Source organism: Eptatretus burgeri, chromosome 21 (assembly GCF_056783735.1).
Source record: "Eptatretus burgeri isolate ZD-2024b chromosome 21, Ebu_testis_v1, whole genome shotgun sequence".
NCBI classification, from domain to species: Eukaryota; Metazoa; Chordata; class Myxini; order Myxiniformes; family Myxinidae; genus Eptatretus; species Eptatretus burgeri.
In genome coordinates this window covers 699,442-714,924 of record NC_140981.1, presented here as the reverse complement: position 1 = coordinate 714,924, position 15,483 = coordinate 699,442, and the positions used below count along the sequence as shown (strand labels likewise).

Genomic DNA, 15,483 nt, shown 5'->3' with positions numbered 1-15,483 from the left:
TGCAGGTGCGAATAAGGGATTGATGGAGACGTCGGAGGATAAACAGAAACGCTACAAGAATATTTCCACGATCGGATGCGGTGCACACGGCACGGTCTTCAAGTCCCAGGACCTTGTGAATGGACAGATCGTCGCTGTCAAGAAGATACGTATGCCCACCTACGGGGACGGGGTTCCAGCCTGCATTCTGCGAGAAGTTGCTCTGCTGCGCCATCTCGAGTCGTTTGAGCATCCCAACATTGTGCGGTAAGCGATGCACGATGCACCTGCACGTCACCTGCATACTTCGCATGATCGAAGCTAATGGAAGAGCGAGGAGGTAAAGGTTAAAAAGCCAAAGTGCAGTGGAGTAACAGATTGACAGATCAAGCAAGAGAATGAAAGACCAGGAAAAGAGAAGAAAGATGAGCGAATGAAATACACCAACCTGCAATTAAGAGGGTTGAGTTTGGTGAGGTAGGCTAATGGGGTTAATAAAGACCATGTGCAGTGATTTGTGCTGACATGAGATGGTGGTGCTCCACATGCTTGAAGCCCTGGAGGCAGGGTGGGGTCGAACAGCCTCTGGAAGTAGGTTCCACAAACTGGAGAAGCGAGGAGGAAAGGAGACGAGGTGTGCGGTGCAGAAGAAAATTCACTCACAGGTTCTTTTAACAATTAATTTTAAGAGTTGAATCACTCAAAACATGCATATATATATGCTGTTGTGGTGCCGGGTTCGGTGGCGAGGACGACCGCCAGATGGAGCAGTTGGGCCGTCTCCCACCGAACACCGGAATTGAAGGTTGTAACCTTCGGATAACTCCGAAGGTCACGGGTCCCTTAATGGACCGTGGATGCCAATATTTAGTCGGCGTGGGGGAGGGATAATTTTCTAATTCTAATTTACCAAAGTACCCACGCCGTCGAACTACCGGGGAAGCCACACCCTCGGCTGACTTTGTCCGAACCGAGTCGCTGTTACCGACTCGGATCGGGCGTAACCGAGCGGGGATGACCAAAGCCTGCTGGACCAAATGAGCAATTTACGGCACAATCGGCCTCCCTAATTCTCAAGCCTGAACCATACTGGGTCAATCATGGAAACGACAGGCAACGAGCTGGAACATTTAACACGGGGTTTATTTATAATGGGGGGAGGGAGACAAAGAGCAGTGTTACACCGAATATAATCAAATGGACAATGATGTAAGGCACTAATACCGTTTCGACTTAAAGACTGGGCCCACAGACACACACACACACACACATCCAAAAAGAAATGGACCCCACTGGGTCTTTATTCGGTCCTCCAGCCGAGGAGGATAGTTCAACTGGGGGGACAGAGTTCCGTGGTGTACCTGGCCGCGTCGTGCGGCTTGCCGACCTGCTCCTGTGGAGCCCGGGATTATTGGCGGGGAAGTTGGACGCTCCGACCACCAGCCCGCGCGCTCCAACACAAACCACCACGGTGGTTTCCTTTCCTCGCGCACCACTCGATCCTCTTTTCTTTGTCGTTTCTGTCGAGACCTTCTTTTTTTTGGACGTTCTGGCTTCACATTGGCTGGGGCGCACGTGCGATGCTCGCCCTTCGCTCATTGGGCAGAGGAAACACTCCATGCCCTTTTTTGGAGTGGGGCTCTGATCTGAGCCGATGGAAGCCCCGCCCACGTCTGTGCTCGGCACGCATGCGCGTGAGGAAGGCCGATGGCGGCAGGAGCGAAGGAGGATGTTGTTGTTGTTGTTGTTGTTGGATATTAATTATAACTAAAAAATAACACAGCGCACATACACTTAATCACCCATTAAACATAGGGACTGGACCCGAACTATAAACACATACTTATCGAAATAACTGAACTGCGGGGACTCTGGCTGTTGCGTGCAAATGGCTTCCAGATTCGTAACAATACTAACTGGAGTACCCGGCATTGCCCGGGGGAAAACAGGAATAAGAAAGGGGTAAACTGTTGTGCTTAATATGTATCACATTTATATGTCACAATTAATTTGGACACATTTCACATTTTGTTGTCGTTGTCAGCGTTCGTCATCAGACATCAGACACATTGTGTGTCTGACTGTTGGGTGCCAGGATGCTGAGCTTTACTGCGCTGCCGGTCCGAGAGGCAGCCACATACAGCTGGCCGTGGGACAAGCACGGGACAGAGAGGTTGACACCGATTGCCTTGTACGTCTGACCTTGAGCCTTGTTGATCGTCATCGCAAAGCATGCCTTGCAGGGAAACTGGAGTCGGTGAAACTGGAAAGACAGCTCGGAGTCGGACGGAATGAGCGGAATCCTCGGCAGAATGATGACTTCTCCTTTGTATGGTCCACAGGAGATGGTGGCCTCAATGACATGGGCATGCATTATGATGCAGCATTTGATGATGGTCTTGGGGAGCCATTGATGGTCTTGGGGAGCTCCATGTTTCGCAGGATCATGATGGGCACACCGAGTTTCAGCTTGAAGAGGTGTGGTGGCATTCCTGACAGCTCGAGAGAATTGAGCAGCTCAACAGGGTAACTGACTGCCTCCTCGTCGCAGATGGTACTGTCCACAGACTTATAGATCCTCTCATCGCCGGGGAACTGTCCCATGAGCCAGTTGTTGAGCTGGTTGACGTTGGTGTTTGTCGGAGAGAGAATTGCATGCTCAGCCAGCCACTCAGACCTGACTCCATTTGTGGTCAAGCAAGGGTAGACTTCAGCCTTGAGCAAATCCAGTGTGGAGACGACCTTGCCCAGTCCAGGAGGAATTGCGATCCTGTCTGGTTCGGCCGCAAATGGGATCTGTCCATTGCCAATTTCCAGGAGCAGCTTGGAGAAGTTGGTGGCCCCTTCATCGCCAGAGAGGTGAGCTCGCATGTTGGTGGTCAGGTGCTTGACAATCGCATGGCACCACAGGTAGGACGTCTTCAGGCTGACGTTGACAATGTTGGATCTGGTGCCTCTCTTGATCACTGGAAGGATCTGCCGGAAGTCTCCGCAGAGCAGTGTGGGGATGCCTCCCATGGGTTGCTGGACTCCTGTGATGTCCTGCAGTGTGCGGTCTTCAGCATCATCGGCTGACTTGTGAGTCATCGGGGCCTCATCTTCAATGATGGTAGCAGCAACATTGATGACCTTGGCCAATGCTGTTCCACGCTTGATGCTGCATGTTGGCTGCTCTTTGAGGTGCGTGTCGAGTGGGATATTGAAGGTGCTGTGCAGCGTTCGTCCTCCCTGGAGCATTTCCGCAAGTACATCTCTTGCAGTCTTGAGCTCACGGACCAGATGGTTATTCTCGTGAAACCACTTTGTGAGCATCTCAAGGACGTGTGGTTTGAGGCCGCTGTGGTTCCTGGCAGCCAGCTCCTTGACGTGTGAGTCCAGGAAGTAGACCTGTAGGAACTTTGGCTGGCCCTCTTCAGGCGGGAGCAAGCTGCCAATGCGGTGGAACACTTGACCTTGGATCCGGAAGCTCGGGTTCCAGCCCTGGACTTCAGCTTCTTTGTGCCCAAAGCTCGTCATCGCAAAGCTGCCATTATATGTCCGAATGTTGTCAAGGAAGTGAGGGGACCTTCGCCTGAGAGAAGTTCTTTCAGCAAGGGAGGAAGGGCAGGAGAGGGCTCAAGGACGTCCTTGCCATCACTGCAGCCCACACCCTTGGTCTCTCCCTTGAACTTGTAAGCAGAGCAGTGGGTGCAGACTTGGTCCATTCGGCCAATGTCTGCATGACTTGTTGGGTCAGCCGGGTCATACGTGATTGCCACCCTGTTGGCATTGTTGTAGTCTTGTGCCCGGACCAGTGCTCGTGCCTCTGCAGTGCGGTGACGCATTGCCTCAAGTCTTGCATCACACTCTTCCTCAGTCTCATTTGCTCGCCGCTGTTGTTGCCGATGTGCCTGTTTATTGAGCCTGGCTCATCACTCCTCTTCAGTATCATTTGGTCGCTGCTGTTGTTGCTGCTGTGCCTGTTCGTTTAGCCTGACATCTTGCTCCTCTTCAGTCTCCTGTTGTCTATTAGTGTGTATTTTTTGCTGAGCTGCAGTTGCCTTGGGACCAATAGAGCTCTTCCTTCTTCAGGGCATCGAAAATCACAAAGTCTAATTTTGATCAGAAACTTTGTAAACGTTCCCTGGTATGTCCATCCACTGGTCTGTCCATCCACTGGTCTGTCCGTCCACTGGTCTGTCCGTCCACTGGTCTGTCCGTCCACTGGTCTGTCCATCCACTGGTCTGTCCGTCCACTGGTCTGTCCATCCACTGGTCTGTCCGTCCACTGGTCTGTCCATCCACTGGTCTGTCCGTCCACTGGTCTGTCCGTCCACTGGTCTGTCTTTGTCTTATTTTGATCAGGTTGTGAATAAAAAAGTCGCGACGCGGAAAAAACAATCAATTGCGGCAGAAAAATTGAAACGGCCAAAAAAAATCGACGATGTTTTTTTCGGTTTTTTAAACATCTAAGGTGTGCTGTCATACCTCTGTGACGTGCTGATTCCGAATATGACTAGTTTTGCTCTCTGATGCGTAGTTCTCGAGTTATAAGAGGACAAACATACATACACGACTAATATATATATATATATATATATATATATATATATATATATATATATATATATATATATATATATATATATATATATATATATATATATATATATATATATATATATATATGTGTATACACACACACACACACACACACACACACACACACACACACAATCAGACACACCTGACTTATGGTGAGCAAACCACATAATCTGCACAGAACAACCATCCGTCTGAGTTCCTCCACAACACAACCATAAAGCCAACTTGGGGAACAGTTTGAAACAGCAAAGTGCTTACCTTGTGTATGCCTTCTTGGGTTGCTTTATGCAGCTTCTTCGGCAAGAGGAGTTTTGGAGGTGTCAATTGTTTATATAATCCGAGCCGTCTGTGTCGAGTTGATGAGGTGAGAGCTGATTGGCTAGTCCCTCTTTTCACAGGTGAGAGATGTGGGTGGGTATTGATATATATATATATATATATATATATATATATATATATATATATATATATATATATATATATATATATATATATATATATATATACACACAGTGGGGAGAACAAGTATTTGATACACTGCCAATTTTGCAGGTTTTCCCACTTACAAAGCACGTAGAGGTGTGTAATTTTTATCATAGGTACACTTCAACTGTGAAAGACGGAATCTAAAACAAAAATCCTGAAAATCACATTGTATGATTTTTAAATAATTAATTTGCATTTTATTTCATGAAATACGTATTTGATCACCTCCCAACCAGTAAGAATTCCGGCTCTCACAGACCTGTAAGTTTTGTCTTTGAGAAGCCCTCCCATTCTCCACTCATTACCTGTATTAACTGCACCTGTTTGAACTTGTTATCTGCATAAAAGACAGCTGTCCACACTCAATCAATCAGACTCCAACCTCTCCACAATGGGCAAGACCAGAGAACTGTCTAAGGACATCAGGGACAAAATTGTCGACTTGCACAAGGCTGGGATGGGCTACAGGACAATAGGCAAGCAGCTTGGTGAGGAGGCAACAACTGTTGGCGCAATTATTAGAAAATGGAAGAAGTTCAAGATAACAGTCAATCTCCCTCGGTCTGGGGCTCCATGCAAGATCTCACCTCGTGGAGCCTCAATGATCATGAGAAAGGTGAGGGATCAGCCCAGAACTACACGGCAGGACCTGGTCAATGACCTGAAGAGAGCTGGGACCACAGTGTCAAAGAAAACCAAAAGTAACACACTACGCCGTCATGGATTAAAATCCTGCAGCGCACGCAAGGTTCCTCTGCTCAAGCCAGCGCATGTCCAGGCCCATCTGAAGTTTGCCAATGACCATCTGGATGATCCAGAGGAGGAATGGGAGAAGGTCATGTGGTCTGATGAGACCAAAATAGAGCTTTTTGGTTTAAACTCCACTCGCCGTGTTTGGAGGAAGAAGAAGGATGAGTAGAACCCCAAGAACACCATCCCAACCATGAATCATAGAGGTGGAAACATCATTCTTTGGGGATGCTTTTCTGCAAAGGGGACAGGACGACTGCACCGTATTGAGGGGAGGAAGGATGGGGCCATATATCATGAGATCTTGGCCAACAACCTCCTTCGCTTAACAAGAGCATTGAAGATGGGCCGTGGCTGGGTCTTCCAGCATGACAACGACCAGAAACACACAGCCAAGGCAACTAAGGATTGGCTCCGTAAGAAGCATCTCAAGGTCCTGGAGTGGCCTAGCCAGTCTCCAGACCTGAACCCAACAGAAAATCTTTGGAGGGAGCTGAAAGTCTGTGTTGCCCAGCAACAGCCCCGAAACCTGAAGGATCTGGAGAAGATCTGTATGGAGGAGTGGGCCAAAATCCCTGCTGCAGTCTGTGCAAACCTGGTTAAAAACTACAGGAAACATCTGATCTCTGTAATTGCAAACAAAGGTTTCTGTACCAAATATTAAGTTTTGTTTTTCTGATGTATCAAATACTTATTTCATGCAATAAAATGCAAATTGATTATTTCAAAATCATACAATGTGATTTTCAGGATTTTTGTTTCAGATTCTGTCTTTCACAGTTGACGTGTCCTATGATAAAAATTACAGGCCTCAATGTGCTTTGTAAGTGGGAAAACCTGCAAAATCGGCAGTGTATCAAATACTTGTTCTCCCCACTGTATATATATATATATATATATATATATATATATATATATATATATATATATATATATATATATATATATATATATATATATATATATATGTGTTTAGACACTGATGAGCCAAAACTTTATGACCACTGACAGGTGAAGTGAATAACATTGTTTATCTTGTTACAATGGCACCTGACTAGGGGTGGGAGAGATTAGGCAGCAAGTGAACAGTCAGTTCTTGAAGTTGATGTGTTGGATGCAAGAGAAATGGGTAGGAGTAAAGACCTGAGCGACTTTGACAAGGATCAAATTGTTATGGCCAGACGACTGGGTCAGAGCATCTCTTAAACGGCAAGGCTTGTGGGGTGCTCCCGGTCAGCAGTGGTGAGTACCTACCGACAGTGTTCCGAGGAGGGACAAACCACAAACCGGCGACAGGGTGTTGGGCGCCCAAGGCTCATTGATGCGCGAGGGCAACGAAGGCTATCCCGTCTGGTCCGAACCGACAGAAGGTGTACTGTGGCACAAGTCACAGAAAATTTTAATGGTGGTCACAGGAGGAATGTGTCACAATCTACAGTGCATCGCACCCTGCTGCGTATGGGGCTGCGTAGCCGCAGACCGGTCAGAGTGCCCATGATGACCCCTGTCCACCGTCGAAAGCGCCTACAATGGACACGCGAGCGTCGGAACTGGACCTTGGAGCAATGGAAGAAGGTCGCCTGGTCCGATGAGTCCCATTTTCTTTTCGATCACGTGGATGGTCGTGTACGTGTGCGCCATTCACCTGGGGAAGTGACGATTTTGAATGAAAGAATGGTGAAGATATGTGTGACACAGACCTGAGGATCTTGATAGGGACAGCACCGAGTGGGGCATCTTTTGGGATAAGGAAACATTTCCTTTCAACAATCGAGGTCCGTGGAAGTGCAGCACTTGTCACGTCACAGACGGACAAACTCATCAAGACAAATCACACCTGCGGAGGTGAGTGACACGCACGTGAGGCTTCTTGTACCAAAGACAACGTCGACGTTCAGAGAAACTATATAATAGAAAAAGCAATCGAGTCGAATAATCAATTGTTCTTTGTGTCTGTGTATCTTTGTGTCTGTGTATGTTTGTGCAGATTGCTCGACGTGTTTTTCGACGAGGTCACAGACAAAACGGTGTGCCTGTCGTTGGTGCTTGACTTCATCGATCACGACCTCTCCAAGTTACTGGAACTTGTCTCACCGCCTGGCCTGTCGGAGACTCGAATCCGGGTACCCTCCTCCACACATCCACATCAACGAAGAGCCATTCCGTGCACGCCGCGACAAGTGTTTGTACTGACTCCTTGTTATATTTTAGCAATCATTGGGGGATGAGCCTGGGTAAAGGTTTGGTTTAACAATGGCTGATGTCATGATGGTTTGGTGGGTGATCAGCTTTTCGTATTCGAGGGAAGAGGTACATTGGATAGACATGGAGGAGACACCAAACGTGGAGGTGAGCGGAGAGCTTAGACTTAGGTTTGATCATAAACCTGGAGATTGCCACGTCGATGGTAACAGGCCAGGTGGAAGAGGGGGGGAAATACTGAGAGGCTGCTCACCTGTCTGTTTCTTAAGAGAGAAGTTTCAATGTGTATCGTTGAGAGACACCATTGACCGCCGTAGCCTGAGGTCCCACTGCAGCCTCCAGGAGCACAGATGAAGCGTAACAACTCCCACAAAGGGGAACCTGGACCTCACTTGAGGTCGACATGGATGAACAGCTTGTACGGCTCTGCGCAAGCGTGTGAACCACATTGAGTTGTCGTTCTTTGTTGATGTAAATCACGTGTTCACCCATTTCCGGTATAACCACAGGACATGATGTACCAGCTGCTGAAAGGCCTGGATTTTCTGCACATGCACCGGGTGGTGCATTGCGACCTCAAGCCACAGAACATCTTGGTGACCACTTGTGGGCAGCTCAAAATTGCTGACTTTGGCCTGGCTCAAATGTACAGCTTCCAGAAGTCGCTCACGTCTGTGGTACGTACCTTGGCGAGTCTCAGAATTTCCGTCCGTCTTGTGGCTGAATGTTCGGTCCTGTTTTTGACCCCGTGCGCTTGCACGAAGCGGGGTTAAGCGATCGGTTCTTGTCCGTCTACAGACGTCAGTCCGTGATCGAGGGACGAACGTGATATTTTGGACACGAATCGGAAGATGAGCCCTGCAGTTGAGCAGCACTTTGGCTCTGAATTTGTCCCGATCGCGCGTGAGCAGAGAGGAGTGAGATAATTTGTTTACTCTCTCTGCCTCTACTCCGAAACGAAATTGCAAATCATTCCAAACAGGAAACTTACTGTTTTTAAGGACGTCTTGAAGGACGCAACAGCCACGAAGAACGAGGGTGGTGTTAAATAAGGCGGTGTCAAAGATGGTGCGTCAACGGCGGCAAACTTCTGAAAAAAAGTTATTTTTTTTTCTCCAACCTTTAAAACCTTTATTTTATTTGAATTGAGTTATATACTTTGAACACTGCGGAACAAAAATCGCCTCCTTGGCTCTTTCAAAAAAACCTCCAGTTTCGCAGCACTTGGACAAATTATGACGTCATCTTACACCAACTTGACCAATCAAATTTGCCACTTTCAGCATCGGGGAACATTGCGATTCAGACAAACTGACGGCTCAGAGAAAATATCGATTGTGCTCGGAAACGCAAGTCAAGAATTGAAAAGCCTTCCCGTGCGATGTCCTTCAACACTGTGTGGGTTCAGGTGTTCGATGAACTCTCCAGTTTAATAAAAGGTTCCACCGAGTTGTACGACATGCTGCTGCATCGCGGTGGAGGTTCAATCATCGACAAGTGTGCGAGGTTGTCAGACCGGACTGAGGATCACATTGATGAGGAGCAGCCACGTGTAGAAAGGTCAAACATCCAGGAGGCACTGGGTTCAAAGGGCACGACCAATAATTTCCCATTAAAATCGACTTGGGATTGATTAATGGGATTCTGCAAAACGAGGAGAAGAGTTTGAATGGCAAAGGGAGACAAGGGAACAAGATTGTCTGAAGGGATCGATCTGGAAGTGTCACGTGGCATTAAATGTAGACAGAGAAGTCAGACAAGGTTTAGGGAATTAGACAAGAGGATTGGGTGGAGGGATTATTTTCGTTTAGGTCTTGTTCATTGCTCTCCTGTTTATGGAAGATAATATTTATAACATTTGATGGTGGGGCAGCAGGTGCACACAACATGCAAGAAGAGGGTTAATGGGTTATATGGAGACATGAAGTTAATGGGGGTAGTAAAGATTGTCGGTCGGGATGGGGTTCGGGTTGAGATGGTCTTGCACCACCTGATTGAAGTCCTGGAGGGAAGAGTGGGATTGAAGGCAGTTCCTTAAACTGGAGGAAGAGGACATGAGAGGAAGGTGTGGGGTCAGCGAGGTTTATGTGAATTGAACCAGGATGTGGTTACTGGAGGGGCTGGGGAGGGTCTGAGGATTGAGAGAGAGCAGATGGAGTCAGGCCGGAGGAGGAGAAGAGGTAATAAACAGAGAACACCGATCTGCTTGCAATGTGACAGAAACACACCTTGAGCTTCGGTCTCATCACTAAAGATTCCAACAGAATTTTCAGAGATTGCGATTCAACAAAATGCAGCAGAGACAGATGTGGTGCTGGAGCCCCATCCAAGAGTAGAGAGCAGTCCTCCATTGAGCTGTGGACAAAACCAACTCTGTGCTTATGAATTTGTGATCCATTGACGAGACCAATTGAAAATCAACTTCTTCGTTATCATGGAGCATCGTAGTGCTCCATGTGTCGGGATGGGATGGAAAAAAATGGCCGCCCCATCAAATGTGCATAAATTTATATTCATTAAAAAAAAATTAAATTCATTATTCATATTCATAAAATTAAAAATGTGGAGTTTGTGAACAGGCTGAGTGGGGATTTGGGGGGTCAGGGCGCTTTGGGGAATCCTGGAGAGTTGTGGAGTGCCTTCAAGGGCACCATCAAGGATGGTGGTGGTGGATGTCTTGGAACTCACCGGAGGGAGAAGAAGAATTTTGTCTCTCAAGGGACACTGGATACCATTGACCAGAGTCGCAGGGCCAGGCTGAATGGCAGAGCTGAGTTGTTCAGGAAGCTGAGGCGTAAAACTGTACGTGCGCTAAGGGTGGACAAGGAGGTCGATGTGTGAGGATTCTGTGAGGGGGTAGAGCATCACCTGTGGACAGGTGATTCTCGTACTGCTTACAGGGGAATTTGCGCATTGCGTTCCTCCAAGTCCATCCCTCGGTGTACCGCAGTCAGAGCGGAGGGTGGTGGGCTCTTGACAGAGGAATCTGAAGTGAAGGCCAGCTGGGCCAGTTAATTTGAGCGGATTCACTTACCTTGGCAGTGATATTCATGTCTCTGCTGGCTGTGAGCCAGAGGTCAATAGATGTCTGGGTCGGGCCTGGGGAGTCATGGATTCACTTGATTCACTGCCACACCTGTACGGGAGGACGAAAGTCTGAGTCTTCAGGTCCTTGGTGCTTCCAGTCTTGCTCGATGCATGTGAGACTTGGACTCTGACCAGGGATCTGAGACGGCGACTTAATTCCTTTGGTTCCAGGTCTATTCGGAGAATTTTTGGCGATCGCTGGTCAGACTTTGTGTCCAATGAGCAGTTACTGAGAGAGACGCAAATGAGATTTGTTACCTGCATAGTCCGTGAGCGTCAGCTGCGACCTTATGGACATGTGGCTCGTTTTCCTGACTCTGATCCTGCTCACCAGATTCTCTCAGCGAGGGATCCTCGTGAGTGGAGGAGGCCAATGGGCCAACCACGTGCCTCGTGGTTACAGCAGGTTGATCGACATCTCAAGGAGATGGGGATGGGCCAGGCATCTGCCTGGGGGATGGCCAGACGGAGACCCCCGGGGTACCCGCGGAAAGTGGACGCAGCGACGCGCTGCTCCGGCACATGCTCCCAGACCTGACCTGACCGACCTGTGAATTCTATTAAGGATTGCCACCTGCAACAAACATGTCAAAAGATGTCATTCGTGATCACTCTTTAAAAGGATTCTGGTGTTGTATTGTGGTGTCATTCCTTCCTCCCTTGTTTGGATGTTTTTGGGGATTCCATCCCGACATGTTTTTTTTTTCTGACTTGTTCCCATGGTGTTGGTTGTGCTTTGTGAAACCTCTGGCTGCAAGGCAGTGAGGTTCTCCGTCCTGTGCCAAAACCGACTAGCTCTCTCTCACACAGGTCGTGACCTTATGGTACCGTGCCCCTGAAGTGCTGCTCGGTTCCAGCTACGGGATACCTGTCGACCTCTGGAGCATCGGGTGCATCTTTGCAGAGCTTTACCTTCGCAGGTCACGTGATGCATGACTTATCCTCTCCATTTGTACCTTTCTGTTCCAAACTTCACTCCTGTTACTTTTGGGCTTTGTTTCTCTCACTGTTCCTTTTACCCCCCAAAACTACTTCAACTTTTAACCTTCTTCTCCTCATACTTGCTTTACCTTCAAAACTGCCTCCTCATCTTCCCTTCTCATACTTCCAAAATACACCCTCCTCTTCCATTCTCCTCCTCGTACTTCCTTTACCTTACAAAATGCCCCTTCACTTCTCTCCCTCGCACTTCCTTTACCCTCCACACTACTCCCTCCTCTTCGCACAACAAAAGTAAAATGTCAAAAGACATCGTGATGCTAATCCATGAGGATTGTGGTGTCGTGTTGTGGCCTCGTGATGTGGTGTCGTCATGTGATGTTATTCCGACCTTGTTTGGTTTTTTTTTTTGAGATTTCATCCCTTTTATGTTTTAACATTTTTTTTTCTCGTTGTTATAGACTTGTTTACCCCGAGGAATCATTTCCACAACAATATTTGAGTCGTCGATGCCCTTTGCTCCCTTTGCAGGCCTCTATTCGATGGACACTGTGATATCGATCATCTGACCCAGATATTTGAGTAAGCTATTCGTGTAACTCACCTGCGTCAGGTACAAAGAGGATTTTGAATCCCACGTTTGATTGTAACTTGTCTGCAGAGTGCAAAGCAAGTTCAAGAATACACCTGGCGTGCAGGTAAAACCAGCTGTGAAATTAAACTGCAATTGCTTTTCCACCATCTTGCTACCATGCAGCATGCTGGGGTTACCGGACGAAGATTGCTGGTCCAGCGACTTTGTTTTGCCTCGCTGGTCCTTTGTTCAACGAGAGAAACCACCCACCGGGGTCCAGGTGCCCGGGATCGAACCGATCGCCAAGGATCTGCTCTTGGTGAGTGTTCCCTTTGTCTTGGCGCACTCGTGATGTTAAACTCGTCCCGACTGTTTCACGGCCACCAGTGGTGGTTCATCGTTGCTGTTGGAAAAGTGCGATTGGTGGGGCTTCATCGACCTGTTTTATGCTGCATGTTAAAGACCCACAACACACGGGTCCGATTCCCCGCTGCAGGCAACTCGGGTAGCTCGAGAGTCCCTCCGAACCTGCTTGAGCAGTACAACCAAGAAAGCCACGCGGTCGGGAAGGAAGATCTGAAGGTCTTTCTCACTGTTGACTGCTGGACCTCAAAATCAATGCTTTCGAATCGATGTGTTCAGTCTGGATGTCGTTTGATTTCCTTCCGAGTTTGGAATTTGCACCAAACACTCCCTGAGGATGAAGGATGACCAATGATGGATTTGTTTGATGTGGTGCCGGCATTTTTCTTCCTCCAGGGTTGGAGTTATCTGAAGTAACACCATGGGTGACGGTAATGACCTGATGATGTAATCATGACACGACCTGTTACATGCTTAAGATAACGCCGGGCAAATAGTGACTGCACCGTATTAACATTAGTACACCAGTCTTTAATGGACCCAATTATTCCCACATTGTTGTGGAGTCAGCAGGTCAAACGTTTTTGTCCCAAGTCTTTCATAAATCGGATGGCTAGGCCTGACGTTCGACTGAAGGTGACTTTGGCAGGAATAAGTAATTTGTTGATTGTGTCGAAGATAACTCGCCGACTCACGAAAGGCATTATTAACCACGAACTACCAGCCTGGGCCGATGGGTCCTCCTGCTTAATGTCCATCTGAGGAACGGCACACACGAAGATGCCTCGTTCAACCTGTGAAACACCAGGATGGTAGTTTACAGCTGGGTCTGGATTCGAACCCAAGCTGGACAGCTCAGAGGAGAGAGTGCACCTCTGTGGTCTATCCTGCCAGCCCTGGGCCATGAACTGATAACAAAACGATTCAATTTGGTGCTTCTGGCTTTAATTCGGCTTTTCTTTTCCACCACATCCTCCCCCACCATATATATGTATATATATATAAATATACATATATATATATATATATATATATATATATGTTTATTTATGTATATATATATATATATATATAAATAAACATATATATATATATATATATATATATATGTATATTTATATATATATACATAAATAAACATATATATATATATATATATATATATATATATATATATATATATATATTTATATATATATATATATATATATATATACATAAATATACATATATATATATATATATATATATATATATATATATATATGTATATTTATATATATATACATAAATAAACATATATATATATATATATATATATATATATATTTATATATATATATATATACATAAATATATATATATACATGGCCCAGGGCTGGGATATATATATATACATATTATATATATATATATATATATATATATATATATATATATATATATATATATATATATATATATATATATATATATATATATATATATATATATATATATATATATATATATATATAAATATACATATATATATATATATATATATATATATATATATATATATATATATATATATATATATATATATATATATATATATATTGTTGTGGTTACCAAATTCGCAAACCACCATTCAGGTCCCTTAGGTGAGGTATCTCGGTAAGTGCATGTGTAGTTAGGCCCAAACCCGTTGTCGAGTGGGAATACATGTCATTTATGCGAGCTGCGACTCTTCAGGATAGCCGTTTTTCTTTTACTATCTTTATTTTGGACCAACCGCCATGATTACCACCACAACCACAACATCAACCAACAACCACAACCACCGCTTCACCACAACCGCCACGTCACACCTCGCAACCGTAGCATCGCCACCGTTCTTGCCCCGCTGTGGGTACCGGTGTTGGACTCGTGCAGGGCGCACGTTGAACAGCGTGTACAAAATCACGGATTTTGTGCTTCAAAAACGGATCAAAAACGACACACGCCCACTTTTTGCCGTCCAATCGGTGAGCGAGGGGCGATTTGGCCCCGCCTCCAGAACGATCGATATATGCAAATTTGTGGATCAAAAAGCCTTCACGCCCACTTTTTCTCGGGCCAATGGGGAGCGAGGTGAAAGGTCAAAGGGAGGGGGTCAAAGGCGAAGCTACGGGGGGATAAAAGGACCGTGTTCGTCAGTCAGAGGTGTGTGGAAGTCTGGAGCCCGAAGCCTGCAGTAGCTGGAGAAGCTGAAGAGAGTCGAACGAGGAGAGCCCAAAGAAGAGTCCAGGGTGGAGAGTCCAGAGGCGGAGAGGCGGCAGCGGCGAAGGCAGACGAGGGGGTGCTCGCGACGGTGCCGGGAGCTGCACGCCCGAGGAAGGCCGGCAGCGCGACCTGGCTGAGGTGGAGACGCACACCAGGGATAATAAAGATCCTCTATACCCCGAGCATCAGCAACCCCCTCCTGTTTCCCCCCGCGCTGAGATAGTGCGACCAAGGGGGCCCCTTTCCCACCCCCTGCCAGACACTGTCCGCGA

At 46.7% G+C, this 15,483-nt stretch overlaps 1 protein-coding gene across 1 annotated transcript in view; it reads left to right on the top strand.

Moving 5' to 3' along the window:
- The first annotated feature begins 6 nt into the window (after nt 1–6).
- LOC147008097 (cyclin-dependent kinase 6-like) overlaps nt 7–15,483 on the top strand; it is a 28,113-nt gene continuing 12,636 nt past the window's right edge. The window contains exons 1-6 of the mRNA XM_085865585.1: nt 7–246; nt 7,787–7,922; nt 8,511–8,678; nt 11,899–12,008; nt 12,559–12,609; nt 12,785–12,920. Of these exons, the coding sequence (XP_085721711.1) occupies nt 23–246; nt 7,787–7,922; nt 8,511–8,678; nt 11,899–12,008; nt 12,559–12,609; nt 12,785–12,920 (825 nt within the window). The 5' untranslated portion in view covers nt 7–22. The remainder of the gene's footprint in view (nt 247–7,786; nt 7,923–8,510; nt 8,679–11,898; nt 12,009–12,558; nt 12,610–12,784; nt 12,921–15,483) is intronic.